We start from the raw sequence: 13849 nt of genomic DNA, 5'->3' as shown, positions 1-13849 counted from the left end.
GCACGGGGGCGCAGGGCGGGGCCAGAGGGGGGAGAGGCCAGCGCGGGGCGGAGCTCTGAGGCGCTGCCGGGCGATAAAAGCGGGCGCCGGTATCCGCCCGCGCCGCTGCCGCTGACCTTCGCTTCTCCTCCGGTACCGGCCCCGGCCCGCTCTCGTCATGGCGCCCAGGAAGTTCTTCGTGGGGGGTAACTGGAAGATGAACGGCGACAAGAAGAGCCTGGGCGAGCTCATCCAGACGCTGAACGGGGCCAAGCTCTCCGCCGACACCGGTGAGGGCGCGGCCGCACGTAGCGCACGTCCCGCGCGGCGCCTCGCGGCCCGGCGGGGCCCGAGGCCCGGTCCCGGGTGGGGAAGCAGCAAATGTCAGAGGGCGGCGGGGGCCTAAATATAACCCGGCGGCGGCGGAGCTAAATATACCCGCGAAACCGGATCCGGGGCTGCGGGCCCGGCGGACACGTGCGGGCCGCCACCCGGGTCGCCTCTGGCTGCACCCCCGGGCGGCGGGACCCGGGAGGAGGCCTCTACCACCGGCAGCGGGCGGCCCAGTGCCCCCGCCGCCGAGGCATCCGGTCGCCCGACTTCCCGGGCCCCGCGCCTCGGCCTCGCCCTTGCCGGTACCCTGCCCCGGCCGCTCCCATTTCCGTCTCCCGGCCGGGACCGGGAGTGTGGAGCTCCGTGTTGCAGCCGAGGACACCTGAAGCGGCGCTGCCGGTGCAGGCTGCGAGGCCTGCCCCGCCACCCTACCCGGTTGCAGCCCCAGGCATAACCTGGTGCTGCCCACTCCCCCGGCCCGGGTAGCAGGGCAGGACTCCCACCCGGTGCCTCAGCTGCGCCCTGTCCAAGGGACCCGTGTGAACCAGGTGAGGGGCCTGGCCATCCCCTGGTATCACCTGTCTGTCCCCTGGAAAGAGCTTCCTCCCTGCTGTTGAGTCATCAGATAGCGGGGACTTTACTGCTGCACAGAGGGTCCCCCAAATGTCAGCGAGGGCAGGCAGGCTGAGCCCTCCCAGGAGTGCGGGAGGGGAGAGGGATGATCTCTTGGGCCTTTGGGTTTGTGGCTGGGCACAGTTTCTGCCTGTTGCCTGTCTCAAGGGTAACCACCTTCTTTGCCTTCCAGAGGTGGTTTGTGGAGCCCCCTCCATCTACCTTGACTTTGCTCGTCAGAAGCTTGATGCAAAGATCGGAGTTGCAGCACAGAACTGTTACAAGGTACCAAAAGGTGCTTTCACAGGAGAGATCAGGTGAGCCCACAGAGAAGAGTAAAGCCTCTGGGACATGAATTTCCTCCAGAGGTGTGAGTAATCTCCTTTCTTCCCAGCCCAGCAATGATCAAAGATATTGGAGCTGCGTGGGTGATCCTGGGCCACTCTGAGCGAAGACATGTTTTTGGAGAGTCTGATGAGGTGAGTGTCCCTGGGATGGAGAGATGGTCCAGCTCAGGTGTGCTTGCAAAGGCTGGAGGGATGAACAGTTAAAATACGACTACAGGAGTAGGTCTGACTATCAGTTAACTTGTTTCTTTTCCATTCCCAGTTGATTGGGCAGAAGGTGGCTCATGCTCTTGCTGAGGGCCTTGGAGTCATTGCCTGCATTGGAGAGAAGCTGGATGAGAGAGAAGCTGGCATAACAGAGAAGGTGGTTTTTGAGCAGACAAAGGCCATTGCTGGTAAGAGAAGAAAATGGATGCTTTTCTTCTGCTTTGAACACTTGAGAAATGGCCATTTTGGCCTTCCTTTTAAGGCTCACAGATACGTTGCTGCAAATGTCCACATGCAGTAATGATCATGTTAATAAAAGGCCTGCGTGTTCCAGAAACCTTTCCAGCTCTACCCTTCCCAGCACGGGGTACCGTGCTTAGTTTTACCTTCTCTCTCCTCCCCAGATAATGTGAAGGACTGGAGTAAAGTGGTTCTTGCCTATGAGCCAGTTTGGGCTATTGGAACTGGTAAAACTGCAACTCCTCAGCAGGTATGAGCAGGGGAAAGGTGGCTGACTAAATGGTCAGCTGACCCTTCCCACTTGATATCATCTTGAAGTCTTTCTCTAAAGATCCTTCCAATTATGCTCTGTTGCAGGCTCAGGAAGTTCATGAGAAGCTGAGGGGGTGGCTGAAAAGCCACGTGTCTGATGCTGTTGCTCAGTCAACTAGGATCATCTATGGAGGTAAATGAAATTGAAGCCACTTATGGTGTAGGAAGCAGTTAGTTTATCTGCTTGTTGCTGCAGCTATAAAACATTCTCTGCTGATGAGGAAACCTGAGGTTGTCAGAGCATGACGAACCACCTATTATCTTGTTTCAGTAAATGGGAGGCTGTTTTACTTTCTGCAGAGTAAGATGTGGCTCATCTTAGCTTTCTGCCCTGGCCCCTTTTCCTAGAGCTGGCCACATCTGACCTTAAAATACTGCTCCCTCCTTAGGTTCGGTCACTGGCAGCAACTGTAAGGAGCTGGCCTCTCAGCATGATGTGGATGGCTTCCTTGTTGGTGGAGCTTCTCTCAAGCCAGAGTTTGTGGATATTATCAATGCCAAACACTGAAGCAGCCTGTGAGGAGCAGTCCCTTGTGGGTAAGAGCAAGAAATGGAAGCAAGAAGGGACCTTCCATTGCACATGTCTCAGTACAGAGGCCTCCTCTGAGGCTTCTCCCCTCCACAGTCATTGTTCTAGCTGTGCTGCTAACCCCCACCACCATGTTGGAGTCCTGTAGCAGGAGCCTGTCTCAGCAGAGTCTTGACAGCCTCCTCTCTGAATTGGCAAAATCCTTGGTGGCCTGTTGACCTGTAAGAGCCCACAGTCAACCTGGCTGGTGCCTCCCCCTTTCTCTGCAGCACTGCAGGGAGAGAGGGCCACTGGTGCTGGGGGAAGGAAAAAGGAACTAGTCTTTTGCATCCTTCAGCTTCATCAGCAAGGAGCCCATCAGCTTAGACCCTTGTGAGATGTCTTACCTCACCTGTGTCCTGTACTGAACAATAAATGGAAAAAAGAAAAAGCAAAGGTGTGTCCTGGATCTCATTCAGAAAGCAGCTGGGGACAAGCAGTGTACAGATTTTACTACTTCTGGAGGTAGTTGGTTGCAGAGAGGGTAGTGTAGGTTTTCTGGGCTTTTCTTTGAGGGCCTGCTGTTGCCCCAGTAGGCACTGCAGGTTCAACTTATGTCTTGCTATCATAGGTTTCACCCCCAGCATGCCCTGAGCATCTTGCTTCTGTCATGTTACAGCTTTTCTTTGGGCCCATGGTGATTTGTATGCATCTTTTCCATGTGTGTCTCTATTCCAGTAGCTGCTGGAGCACCTGGCTGGCCCATTAGTGAGCTGATCTTTCCAGGCAGGCTTGGTAATGCACTCATCCCTACTCTGGCTGTGAGGACTGGTGGACTGTGGACTTTACTGCTCATTAAATGTAGAGCAGAGCAGCTCCCTACTTTGCAAGGAAGGCTTTTAGGCCATGTGCTGAGGCTGTGCTTGCTGCCTGCTTGCAGCCCTGTGTTGATGGGTGAGAAAGCAAGACTAGCTGTTACATCCCAGCTGCTGCACCAGGTAGAGGATTTTTAGGTAGTACTAAGGGTAAGAAGAAAAGAAATGCCTTACAAGTAGCTTAGCTCTGGGACAGTATGTCCTTGGTAGCCTACGGGCAGTGCTCTGGTATGGAGCAGACATGCAAAGGGTCACTCAGTCTGTTCATGCACATCTGAGAGGTCCTCTTCTATTTCATGTTTCTGGTCTGCAGTTGTGGCCTGAGAAGGCAGAGCCTGGCTGCAGCACAGAGCTGACAGCTGCTGGCTTTCAGTGTGTGCAGAGTGATGTGGAGAGGAGGATGCTTCAAAGGCAAAAAAAAAAAAAAAAAAAAAACCTGAAAACTATGTGGTTTCTACAACCAGAATAAGAGTTTCTGAGGGGCTTCTGGGGCATGACCCTAGTTTGGTGCCTCAGGGCATTGGGGTCAGTATGACCAGAGCAGTGGTGACTGTGGTGAAGGCTGCTGGGAGCAGGTAGCCAGGATCACTCACCGGGATCAGTCATGGGCTGCCCATGTCACTGGTGGTTCCTGGTGCTGCCCAGCCCTGTGCACAGAGCTAGGCAAGAGCCCAGGAGAGTGACCTACATAGAAGAAAACCAGATGGGAACTGAGCATTGATCTTGCTGCTTTGAGGAGAATACAGAGGCATGAAAGCATTTGTTTACTGAGATATAAACTAATGGAAAATAATTTTTGCATTGGCAGGAATGCCAGACCTTGTTTTTCTTCTTTTTGTCTGCTTTCTGGCAGGACCACAGCTCTGTGGAGTGGAAATAGTGCCAGATACTTGCTGCAGATTGCAGCGGTTGGATATTAAACAGGTTGTTGTTGGGGAAAAATGCATTGTGACAGATGTGACAGCCTGAGGGAAGCTGCTGCAGCTCCATGTCTTCAGCTCCAACCACTAGCCAGGCTGAGCTTGTATTCCTGCGGTACGCACACATAGATATGCACCACGCAAATACACAGCTAACCATGAAGATAAGGCCAGCCATACAGAGCACTCACACGAACACAGCACCAGCAGCCTCATCCCACTCCCTCCTCTGGCTGAACAGGATGGAGGCATGCTAGTGAGCATGCATATATATGTGTGTGTATTTTTATATATATATACATATATAGACATATGTACAGTGTGGCTTCCTCCAGCAGCTGGGCTCAGGCAGCCTGCCCAGTAGCTGCCACTCAATCCCAGTCTCACCAGTCCCCCTGATCCTCCAGTAGCCAGCTTCCCCTGTGGTGCTCTGGCCCCCCAAGGACCTCCAGCCTCTTTGGCAGCTGCCAGGACTCCCCATGTCCCCCAGGCAGCTGGCTCCTCTCTCACAACCCCCTCCTGGCCCATCGTTGGCTGCATCCTCACTGCTCCCACACCCTTGCTCAGGCACAAGGGCCTTAAGTCCCAGCCCAGCTGCTGACAGCCAGACCGCACACACACCCCCTGCATGTGGCAATGAGAGTCCCTCACCCAGGGCAAAGTGTGAACGGAGTTTAATGAGAAGATGGGATGGGCTGCACTGATCAGGCACAGGGCACAGCCAGACAAACCATAACAAACCACTTACATGCAACTGGCCCTTTTATTGTCATATTCCTCTGTTTTACCACACTTGCTCTTCTACAAATCACCTAGATCCCTCCTTTTCCTGCCTTTGGTTCCTGCCCTAAACATGGCCTAAATGAGTCTTGTGCAATCCCCACTCTTCCCTGTCATGTGTCCCACACCCCTGAACACAGCGACCCCCCAAGCCCTAAAGGTGCTCTGAGGCTCCCCTGGACAGCCCTGGAAGGGGTCCCAACCAGGTGTCCCTTCCTCTGAGTCCTTAATTTGGGTTCCCACCCACCATCGTGCCCCTGTGCTCCTCAGGGTGTGTGGAGATGGGCCTTTGGTGGGCTGGTGGCTCCTGGTGTGGGCCTGGGAGCAGCCTGGTGGAGTGCTGTTTGGGCTCCCCCTCCTGCTGTCATCTGCCTGTGCTCCTTTGTGGGTGTGCAGACAAGCTTTTGTCACACAACCTCCTTAATGATCAGTGTAGTTAGGTTTGGGAATTTTTTTTTTTAATATAAAACCTACATAAAATTTCTCTCTTTTAAAGGTTTGGGATTCCGTGTATAATTTCTCTTGTTTCTTGTAAGTTCTGTGGTCATCTAGAAACAAAGCAATCGAGCCACATGTTCCTGTCGCAAGACCATATAAAATGTGCCTAGAGGCATACATGACTTCTACCAGTCTGTTCTTCAGCATAAAGGAACAAGGGACAGGAAGAAAAGCATGTTGTCACTTTTCCTTCAGCACTGATTTGCTGAAGGGCTCCTTAAAACCTTGGAAAGCAAAGGCAGGAGGAGCTAGAGTGCTTTATGTGTAGAGAGGTTTTTTTGCGGGGGATGTAGTGGAAAACCACATCATATGCAGGTTGAGGACCAGAAAGTGAATTCAAATGGAGAGAGTGTACCACAGGAGAAGAGGTCAGTGCTGGTGAGTAAAGCGGGATGAGGCAGGGGACATGGGCAGCAGCTTGCCGTGCAGCCCTGAGCACAGAGGGGTGGTTTGCAGGAGCGGTGATGGCTGGCACACATGTTGTGAGAGAGTGAGACTCATGTCTGATGGTTGTGTGTCCAGCTCAGCTTGGACCAGCTTATCTAACACTGACACTGTCCAGGGGCTGCGAAGGAGCAAAGTGCACTGGAAGGAAAGGGAGCAGGGCCTTGGACTTTGGTACTAACTTTTGGTACTAACTGCAAAACACTGGTGGCCAGCAGCTCTGAGCAGCATTCCTGGCCAGTAAACACCTGGCTCTGCTTGGCAGCCGATGAGGTCACAGCCACCCACATGCCCAGGGCTGCCAAAGCTGGGCCAGCACTGATGGCATCTGCTGGGCACTGGCAGCCTCAGCCCTCCCTGGCTCCCCAGCCTGGAAGAGAGGGGCTGAAGCAGCGTTGCTTGCAACAGGTTGGGGCACCGTACTCCAAAAGCCGCTTCCTGGCATCCGGCAGATCATGTCACGGAAGGTTTCATGCAGAGCCTGAGCCTAATTCTGCTCAATGTGTTAATTAAACCTTTCCCAGAGGGAATGTCTTTCCTCAGAGATATTCACCACCTGAGTGACCGCCACCCTGTGCAGCCTGACTTAACTTTGAAGCTGGCCTCAATTTGAGCCAGGGAGTCGACAGGACAACGTCCAGTTGTCCCTTCCCACTGAAATTATCCTTCAATTCTTTGGATATACTAATAATTGCGGCTGCTACCCAGCTAGGAAGGGCCAGGAGCACTTGGGAAGGTACAGTAACATCACAAAGTCCTTCTGGTGAAGGAGAGACGTGCTTTTGAGATGTCCACGTGGAATTTAATACCAAAAATGGGAAGCTACTGCAGTCAGAGCAGCAAACTAACACAAGTGGTCAGTGGGGAGGAGTATTGCCAGCAGGATGATGAAAAAAGAAACCACGGGGAGCTCGGGTGGCCGATGAGCGGCAAATCAGCAGCACCCACATTGCTGCAGGAAATGGAGCGTTAGCTGTGGGATGCACTAACAGGAACAGTGCCTATGAAATACAGTAAGTCTCTTTTTTTGGGGGGGTTACTCAGAGCTGACGTTGGATTTCACATTTGACCTGTCTGAGGCAGCAGAGAGGCCCGGATTAGGGGGGGCAGGGGTAAGGCTGGTGAGAGAAGGGATGTCTCTGGGAGAGCGCAGAGGACGACGCCTGTGGGGATGAGGCAGAGGAAGGCTGCAGCGCCCTGCAGCGCCGCCCGCTCTGCGCCGGCGCAGGAAGCAACAAGCCCCGCCCCCAAACCCCGACGCTGTCACTCCAGCGCGGTGGCTATGGCAGTGGCGCCGGGCTCCGCCTCCCCAGTTTCCATGGCAGCGGGTCGCAACGGCCCGCACAGCCCTGGGTGGCGGCGGCCGCCGGGCCTGAGTGAGCTCCCTCAGCCGGGCGGGAAGCGGGACTTGTGGGGATGGAGGACGAGGAGCTGGAGGGGGACGAGTACAGCCTTCAGGAGGAGGGGGGAGAGGAGGAGGAGGAGGACGAGGAGAAAGAGAAGGACGAGGCGCTGTCGGAGCAGGAGGAGGAAGAGGTGAGGGAGGGGGCCTCAGCACCCTCTGGCTGTGGTTAGGCCAGCCCTGGCTTTGTGCTCTCTCCTTCTCCCCCAGGTGCCAGGCCCCTGTCCCCTGACGGAGGAGGTCCTGAAGGAGGGCCTCTCTCTCCTCTGCAAGACCAGCAACGGCCTGTCCCACGCCTATGTGAAATTTGAAGCCAGATACAAGTGAGTGTGCAACACCTGCCCCAGGAGAAGGCATCCTCCTCCCTGGGCATCTACATGGCCACTGATGCCACTGGTGACCGGCTGTGTGGGGCAGGATTGTTTCCAGGCCATGTTCTCCAGCTGTCTGGCTTCCAGTCTGTGCCTCAGTGCAGCTTGTCCATCCTCAGCCCTGAGCTGGGGTCTGCCTCCGCCATAGCCAGACAGACTGGTGGGAACATGAAGGTCCCCCTAGGCTGAGGGGAGCCTGTCCATGCCTCTGGACTGTGGTCTCCTAGGAGGACCTGAACAGGGTGACCTCCCCACAGTCACTTTAAGAAATATCCATTAAGCATCTCTTCTGTTAACTGCTAACCTTTAAGACATGCACTTGTAAATACAGTGCAACAATAGCCTGGGGATAGTTTGGAACCCCAGCCCCTGTCAGTACACCCACATAACCCTAGACGTAACTAACAGGTTTCAGTAAGACTATGTCTTTCAGCAGCCTCATAGGTATCTCAACCAGCGTTTTCCCACTAGGAAAGTCCTTCCATGCAATCCTTGGTATTACCATTACTGTCTAAAAGACCCATCCTCCAATCTTACCTTCTTTTCTGCTCTTGTTCTGCCCTCTCTTGACAGCTACAGTTCAATGGGAATAAGTACCCCCGTGCCAGGAAAGCACGTCCAATCTTAACATTCAGCCTTGTTGACACACAATCTGGCCTGTCCCTATCACCTGCCTTTTTCCTCCTTCTCTCCAGCAAGGCTTCCTGGGGAAGCAGGGAAGTGGGAGATGAGGATGCCATCCCTCCAGTAGTGGCCAGGAGCAAACTGAAAGGTGGTGGCAGGGAGAAATATGAGCAATGTTTTATTTACATCCTCCCTCCCACAGGGACTTGACAGACATCAGCCTCCTGGAATGCTTCATTCATCTGCGGTATGTGGATTTGTCAGAGAATAAACTGCAAGATTTGTCCCCACTGAGCATCCTAACCCACCTGCTTTGGCTGAAGGTGGATGGGAATCTGCTTACCAGTGCCTGCATGCAGGAGCTCCCCTACCTCCAGATCATCAGCTTTGCTCACAACCGCATCAAGGATATGGAGGGCATTACTCACCCCAGCTTAGCCAACCTCAGCCTGAAAGGTGATACAGACTACCTCTGCTCATTCTTGAGCACATAGGTGCTCTCTTTGGGTGGGATTAACTCTCTTCTTGTTTCTTCTTCCTCTGGCACTCAGGAAATAAAATCCAGACAGCGCTGGGCCTAAGTCATGGTCAGTTGTTCAACCTGCAAATCCTGGAGCTGCGAGGAAACATGCTAAAGAGCACAGCGGGGCTTAATCTTCCCAAGCTCAAGAACCTCTATCTGGTAAGGGATCAGCCAGGTAGGGGAGTGGGGCAGAGCTTCTGCAAAGCCTGGAACCTCCAGTCAGTGGGAGGAAGGGAGGAGGCTGTCCCCTTCAAAGCAGCATAATTTTTGTGCTAGCCCATTCAGTTCAATATTCTCAAATTTCAGGTAGCTGTTTCTACACTGTCTGCCCAGATAGTGCAAAGGGACTAGCCACTGAGCAGTGATTCCTCTGCAGAGAGCGGAGGAGTAGGCAATGTTCAGTGCATTGGGTTCTTCCCTCCTGGCCTTCCATGAGGGAGAGTGGTATTCTCTTCTGGCAGTGTTAGCAAGCCTGTATTCTGTGGGTCCCAGGACCCATGGAGGCCAGTGGAGAAAGCAACAGGTTTGCTCTGAGTGGCAGGGGGAGGTGATGCCTCCTTCCCCTCTCTGACAGGCCTAATCAAATACTGGTTTAAAAACAGCACAATTATATGATTCACACCTTCGGCTGCCAAAAAGACACTGATTGAACATTGCAGCAAAATTAAGATAGGAGAAGCAATTTCCTAATACCATAAACAATTGCTTCAGGGAACATTTACTCCTAGAGATGCAACAGAAGAAAGTATGTATGGCTTAGCCCCATGCATCACACAGTGCTACAGCTTGCGAAGACTGGATAGGTGTTCTGAGTCACTACCTCTTAAAAAACAGTTAAAGATGAAAAAAGCTTTGAAAAGCTATATGGTTTCTTTTCATCAAAAGACTCCGTGGCAGAAAACACTGAGGAGACTGCTTGCTCAGATTGTCTGCAATTTTCTGGTAGAAAACTGAGATTTTAGGGCTAGAGGTGCTGGAAGAAGGGATGAAGTGGATAAGTCACTAGACACAATACAGAATTGCAAAGTAAAACCAGTCACTTTAGTGAATGATTGGAGGGAAGCAAACACTGCACCTATATTTAAAGAAGGTTCCTGGCATGACTGAGAAATTTCTGAGCTGCACATATGAAGTGGGCAAATTGCAAGATGTGATTATTAAAACTAGAACAACTGACTCATTTCTCAGGAATCTTTGGGGCTTGAATTTGTCTCCCATGTCCACCTGCTCACTAAGTCATTTTAGAGGGGGGGTGTCTCCCAGTACAGCTTTGCTTTCTGTATAAAGATTTTGGTACTCCTTGAGCTGTGGGTATATGAAGCTGATGCCTTGAGGACAAGGTTCAAGACAAAGGGTTCAATTTAAAGGACCTGAACCAAATTTGGTTAATGTATGACATAGTCACAGATTAAATTTAGCATTAAAAAAAGTTATACCTACTAGCAGGAAGACTACGAGCTGGCTGCTTACCATGTGGCACTGGTGTCAGTTTGAGGATCACTGCTGTCAGCAGGGCTGCGTTGGTTCCTGGTCATTGTGCAGCAGTGGTGACAAAGGCTAGCTAGAGCAAGGTCAGGTAGGCAGGAAGGGGAGTGGGAATTATGAGGAACTTATCATAGTAGTTTCTGTAAGAAATGGTGGCATCACCTCTATGTGAAGAACTGGTTTCTAAGGTAAGGTGATGATGTGAGCGTTTCATTAAAGGAGTCATATGGAATGTTCTTCGGTTTAGGGGGAAAAAACAACCCTCTGAAAAAAATCCATTCTGCATTTGCCCTGTTAGTGCTTGCAGGGCCAGAGCTGTTGAAACTATTCATACTGAAGTCATGAAGAAAGTGAGAGTGATGGGAGGTTACTATTCATTTTACAAACCAGTGGTCTGTGAGCTCCTCACCCCATTTCCCACGCCAGCTCCTGATCTCCTCTGAGGTACAATTTACTGACCCTTCCTGGTTGTTAAATCTGTTCAGATGACCTTCGCTACATCTTTGCTCCATTTCCCCTTTTTGTCCTTGTGTGTTACCCTCTTTACTTGGCCCAGCTGGTCCAGACTTTTCCTTGTCCAGTCTCCATTAGAGTCCTCCTTTTCTATGAAATGCCCTTTTCTTGAGTGACCCAGTCCTAAACTGTTCTCTTATCCCACCAGTTCAGCCTGTGCCCCTTTCATTAGTCTCAGGCACTGGCCATGTCACTTCCTGGGTACCAACAAGGAACACAGAGCAGAATGGCACCTTGCTCACCATTTCCCATGGAGGTGTCTGCACCCTTAGAGACTGCAGCCCTGAGCCACAATCGCAAGTGAAGCCCTGCTCAGCTCCACGCTGGAGAATGTGGCGCAGTGGTTGTAGTTACCGGGGATGATCCAAACTTGGCTGCACAAGGCAGTGAGCCGTCTGACCTAGCGTTGGTGCTAGCACTGCGGTAAGGCCAGCGTTGGGCAGGAGACCTCTAGTGGTCTTTTCCAGCCAAAATCCTCCCGTGAAACTTGCTGTCATTCAGAGATTCGTATTTCTCCATCTCGTAACTCACATCACAGTGAAGTGAATGAAATTCGATGATGGGGAATTTCAAACAGATAGGACACATTCTTCCCACCATAAGATTGTCAGATTTGTTGCAAGAAGGTGCACTTATGGATGGATAGCAACAATTATACTAGGAAACGCTTAAAATTCAACCAACCAACAACCCCCACCCCTCTGCAACCTCTCTCAGGAACACTCAGCCTGCTTCTGCTCCTAGAGGAGTAGAAGGGAAGACTTCTTGGTAGTAGATTTCTCCCATAAGAGAAGTGGCTGACACTGGAAGATCCCTGGACTACATGGACTATGTGACTGAGAGGAGCTGGTTATTCATCCATTAAATACACTTGTTTCTGGCTCAGGTCTATTCTTTCCCCTCCGAGCTGTTGCTTCCTGAGGCCTTAGGGACTCAGATTTGGCACTGCCATAGAAGGGGGTGCTGTGCTGGCAGTGGAATATTCGTCTGGGGTGGTTTTGTCTCAGTCACTAAGTGATGTTACAGGAAACACTTCTTCAGCAAACTTTTGGTCCTTGAATCTGAATACTTAGAACCCATTTGGGCAAGACCCTGAGTAACCTTATCTAGTTTCAGAGAAGGCTGTGTTATGTGTGGTAGGGAGTCTGAAGGGTAGAAAGAGCTTTAAAGGTCAGAAATAACTGCTGTTCCCTCTCCCATGTGTCTCCTTTTTCCTTCTCTCTTCCTGCCTCCCTGGTGCTCAGGCCCAGAATGCCATTCAGAGCCTTGAAGGCCTTGAGCAGCTTGGGCAGCTGACAAAGCTGCACCTGCGTGACAACCAGCTTGAGACCCTGGACGGATTCTGTAGTAGCATGAAGTGCCTGCAGTACCTCAATCTACGGTAGGTCCTGCCTGCTTTCTGCCAGGACTAAAGACTGTATTCCCATTTAGGTCTTTCAGATATTCTGGCCCCTCTGGAAGTGGAAGACCTGATGGGAACGGGTTGATCTTTACCATCCTTAACTGGAGTTCAGTGCTCAGCTGTCTAGGAGTATAACAGCCAAGACCATTCCTGGGCTTCTCAGAAAACAATCTCTTCAGTCACTCTTGGACCGCACCTTGCCATAACTCCTCTGGAGCCCTCTCTGTGTGTTCTCTGTGTCCTGGACATGACTGCAAGTGCCCTTTACTTTTCAACATTTGCCATACAGGCCGATGGCAATATCAGACAATTCAGTGGACTGTTTAAGCACAGAGAAGTCCAGAGGTGTCCCTTTTGTCCCTCAGACTGGGGAGCTGCAGACAGATCTGGATCTCAGATCACAGGTCTGTGATCTAAGGTCTATGGTCTGTCATGCTGCTAAGTTTTGCTTTGTGTCTTGTCACCGTACTGTTTCCAAGGGACCTCACTACTTGCATGTGTCTCTTTCCCCTGCCTTCTGTGTTTCCTCTTCTTCAGGAACAATGGGATCTGTAGCTTTCAGGAGGTGGCAAAACTGCAGGTCCTCCCCATGCTGCAGGCACTGGTGCTGTTGGACAATCCATGCTCTGATGAACCCAATTACCGGCTGGAGGTCCTGGTCCTGCTGCCGCACCTGCAACGCCTTGACAAGGAATTATTTGAGCAAGATGAGCGGGCAGAGGCGAACAAAATCTGTCAGAAGAGACAGGAAGAAGGAAAGGTGAGAGCAGCATGGTATGGGGAGGAGAAGGAAGCGAAGGGAAAAAGAGAGGGTCAAACATGCTGATCAAGCCTCTCCTCCTCTAGCTTACATGAGGAGAAGGCTGAGGGAAGTCAGTCCCAAGGGCAGAGGAGCCTGAAATGGAGACCAGGCTTCACAACCCTAGTGCCACTCCCATCCCCACTAGCAGAACTGAGAAGTGAAAGGGGAAAAGAAGTCAGGCATGGAGTTATTTAACTTCTCCCTCTTTCCTTCTTCAGGAAATTGAGGGATCTCTCCAGGGTGATGTGAATGAGTGACCCCTGGTTCTAACACCTGTTCCCAGAGCCAGTCAAGATTTGCTTTCCCCTACATGTGTGGCTATGAAAGTGACCGCTGCAGGCAGCAGAGCTACCTTCACTTCATTTTGCTCCTGGAGAAAAGAGGAGGGCTACCCACCCTGGTCTTGGAAACTACCCTGAGGTACTGCAGCGTGTTTTGCAGTCACTGTTCTCATATGCTCTACTCTCAGCAGGCCCAAGAGTGAAAAGGAGAGAGTTACAGGTTCTATGGCTCGATCTATGGCTCCCAAAAATCCTACAAGATTTTCTGATTTGAATAAAAATAATTAATGAGCCTGGAGTGACTGGAATTGTTAATCCTGCACATCCCCTCCTATTCCCTGGCTCTCCCACCCTCGTCTGTCTGTGTCTGTCTCTGTCTGTCAGTCTCGCG

General features: G+C 51.8%; 2 protein-coding genes across 2 annotated transcripts; both read left to right on the top strand.

Moving 5' to 3' along the window:
- The first annotated feature begins 92 nt into the window (after positions 1–92).
- TPI1 (triosephosphate isomerase 1) lies at positions 93–2994 on the top strand. The gene is made up of 7 exons (XM_064464441.1): positions 93–269; positions 1118–1241; positions 1319–1403; positions 1534–1666; positions 1883–1968; positions 2076–2163; positions 2420–2994. The coding sequence occupies exons 1-7, from the start codon at positions 158–160 to the stop codon at positions 2536–2538; spliced, it is 747 nt and encodes a 248-aa protein (XP_064320511.1). The 5' UTR covers positions 93–157; the 3' UTR covers positions 2539–2994.
- Positions 2995–7089: 4095 nt separating this feature from the next.
- On the top strand, positions 7090–13744 carry LRRC23 (leucine rich repeat containing 23). The gene is made up of 7 exons (XM_064464407.1): positions 7090–7591; positions 7668–7780; positions 8655–8908; positions 9004–9134; positions 12218–12354; positions 12913–13135; positions 13396–13744. Exons 1-7 carry the CDS (start codon positions 7472–7474, stop codon positions 13432–13434), a joined length of 1017 nt encoding a protein of 338 aa, XP_064320477.1. The 5' UTR covers positions 7090–7471; the 3' UTR covers positions 13435–13744.
- Positions 13745–13849: the final 105 nt, after the last annotated feature.

This window comes from Phalacrocorax carbo, chromosome 1 (genome assembly GCF_963921805.1).
Source record: "Phalacrocorax carbo chromosome 1, bPhaCar2.1, whole genome shotgun sequence".
In the NCBI taxonomy this organism is placed as follows: domain Eukaryota; kingdom Metazoa; phylum Chordata; class Aves; order Suliformes; family Phalacrocoracidae; genus Phalacrocorax; species Phalacrocorax carbo.
This window is presented reverse-complemented; position numbering and strand designations above follow the sequence as displayed.

Coding starts and splice junctions, on each gene's coding strand:
- TPI1 (XM_064464441.1), top strand. CDS start 158: ATGGCGCCCAGGAAGTTCTTCGTGGGGGGTAACTGGAAGATGAACGGC. Junction 1,404..1,533: donor TTTTTGGAGAGTCTGATGAG/GTGAGTGTCCCT, acceptor TTCCATTCCCAG/TTGATTGGGCAGAAGGTGGC. Junction 1,969..2,075: donor AAACTGCAACTCCTCAGCAG/GTATGAGCAGGG, acceptor GCTCTGTTGCAG/GCTCAGGAAGTTCATGAGAA.
- LRRC23 (XM_064464407.1), top strand. CDS start 7,472: ATGGAGGACGAGGAGCTGGAGGGGGACGAGTACAGCCTTCAGGAGGAG. Junction 7,592..7,667: donor CGGAGCAGGAGGAGGAAGAG/GTGAGGGAGGGG, acceptor CTTCTCCCCCAG/GTGCCAGGCCCCTGTCCCCT. Junction 8,909..9,003: donor AGCCAACCTCAGCCTGAAAG/GTGATACAGACT, acceptor TCTGGCACTCAG/GAAATAAAATCCAGACAGCG.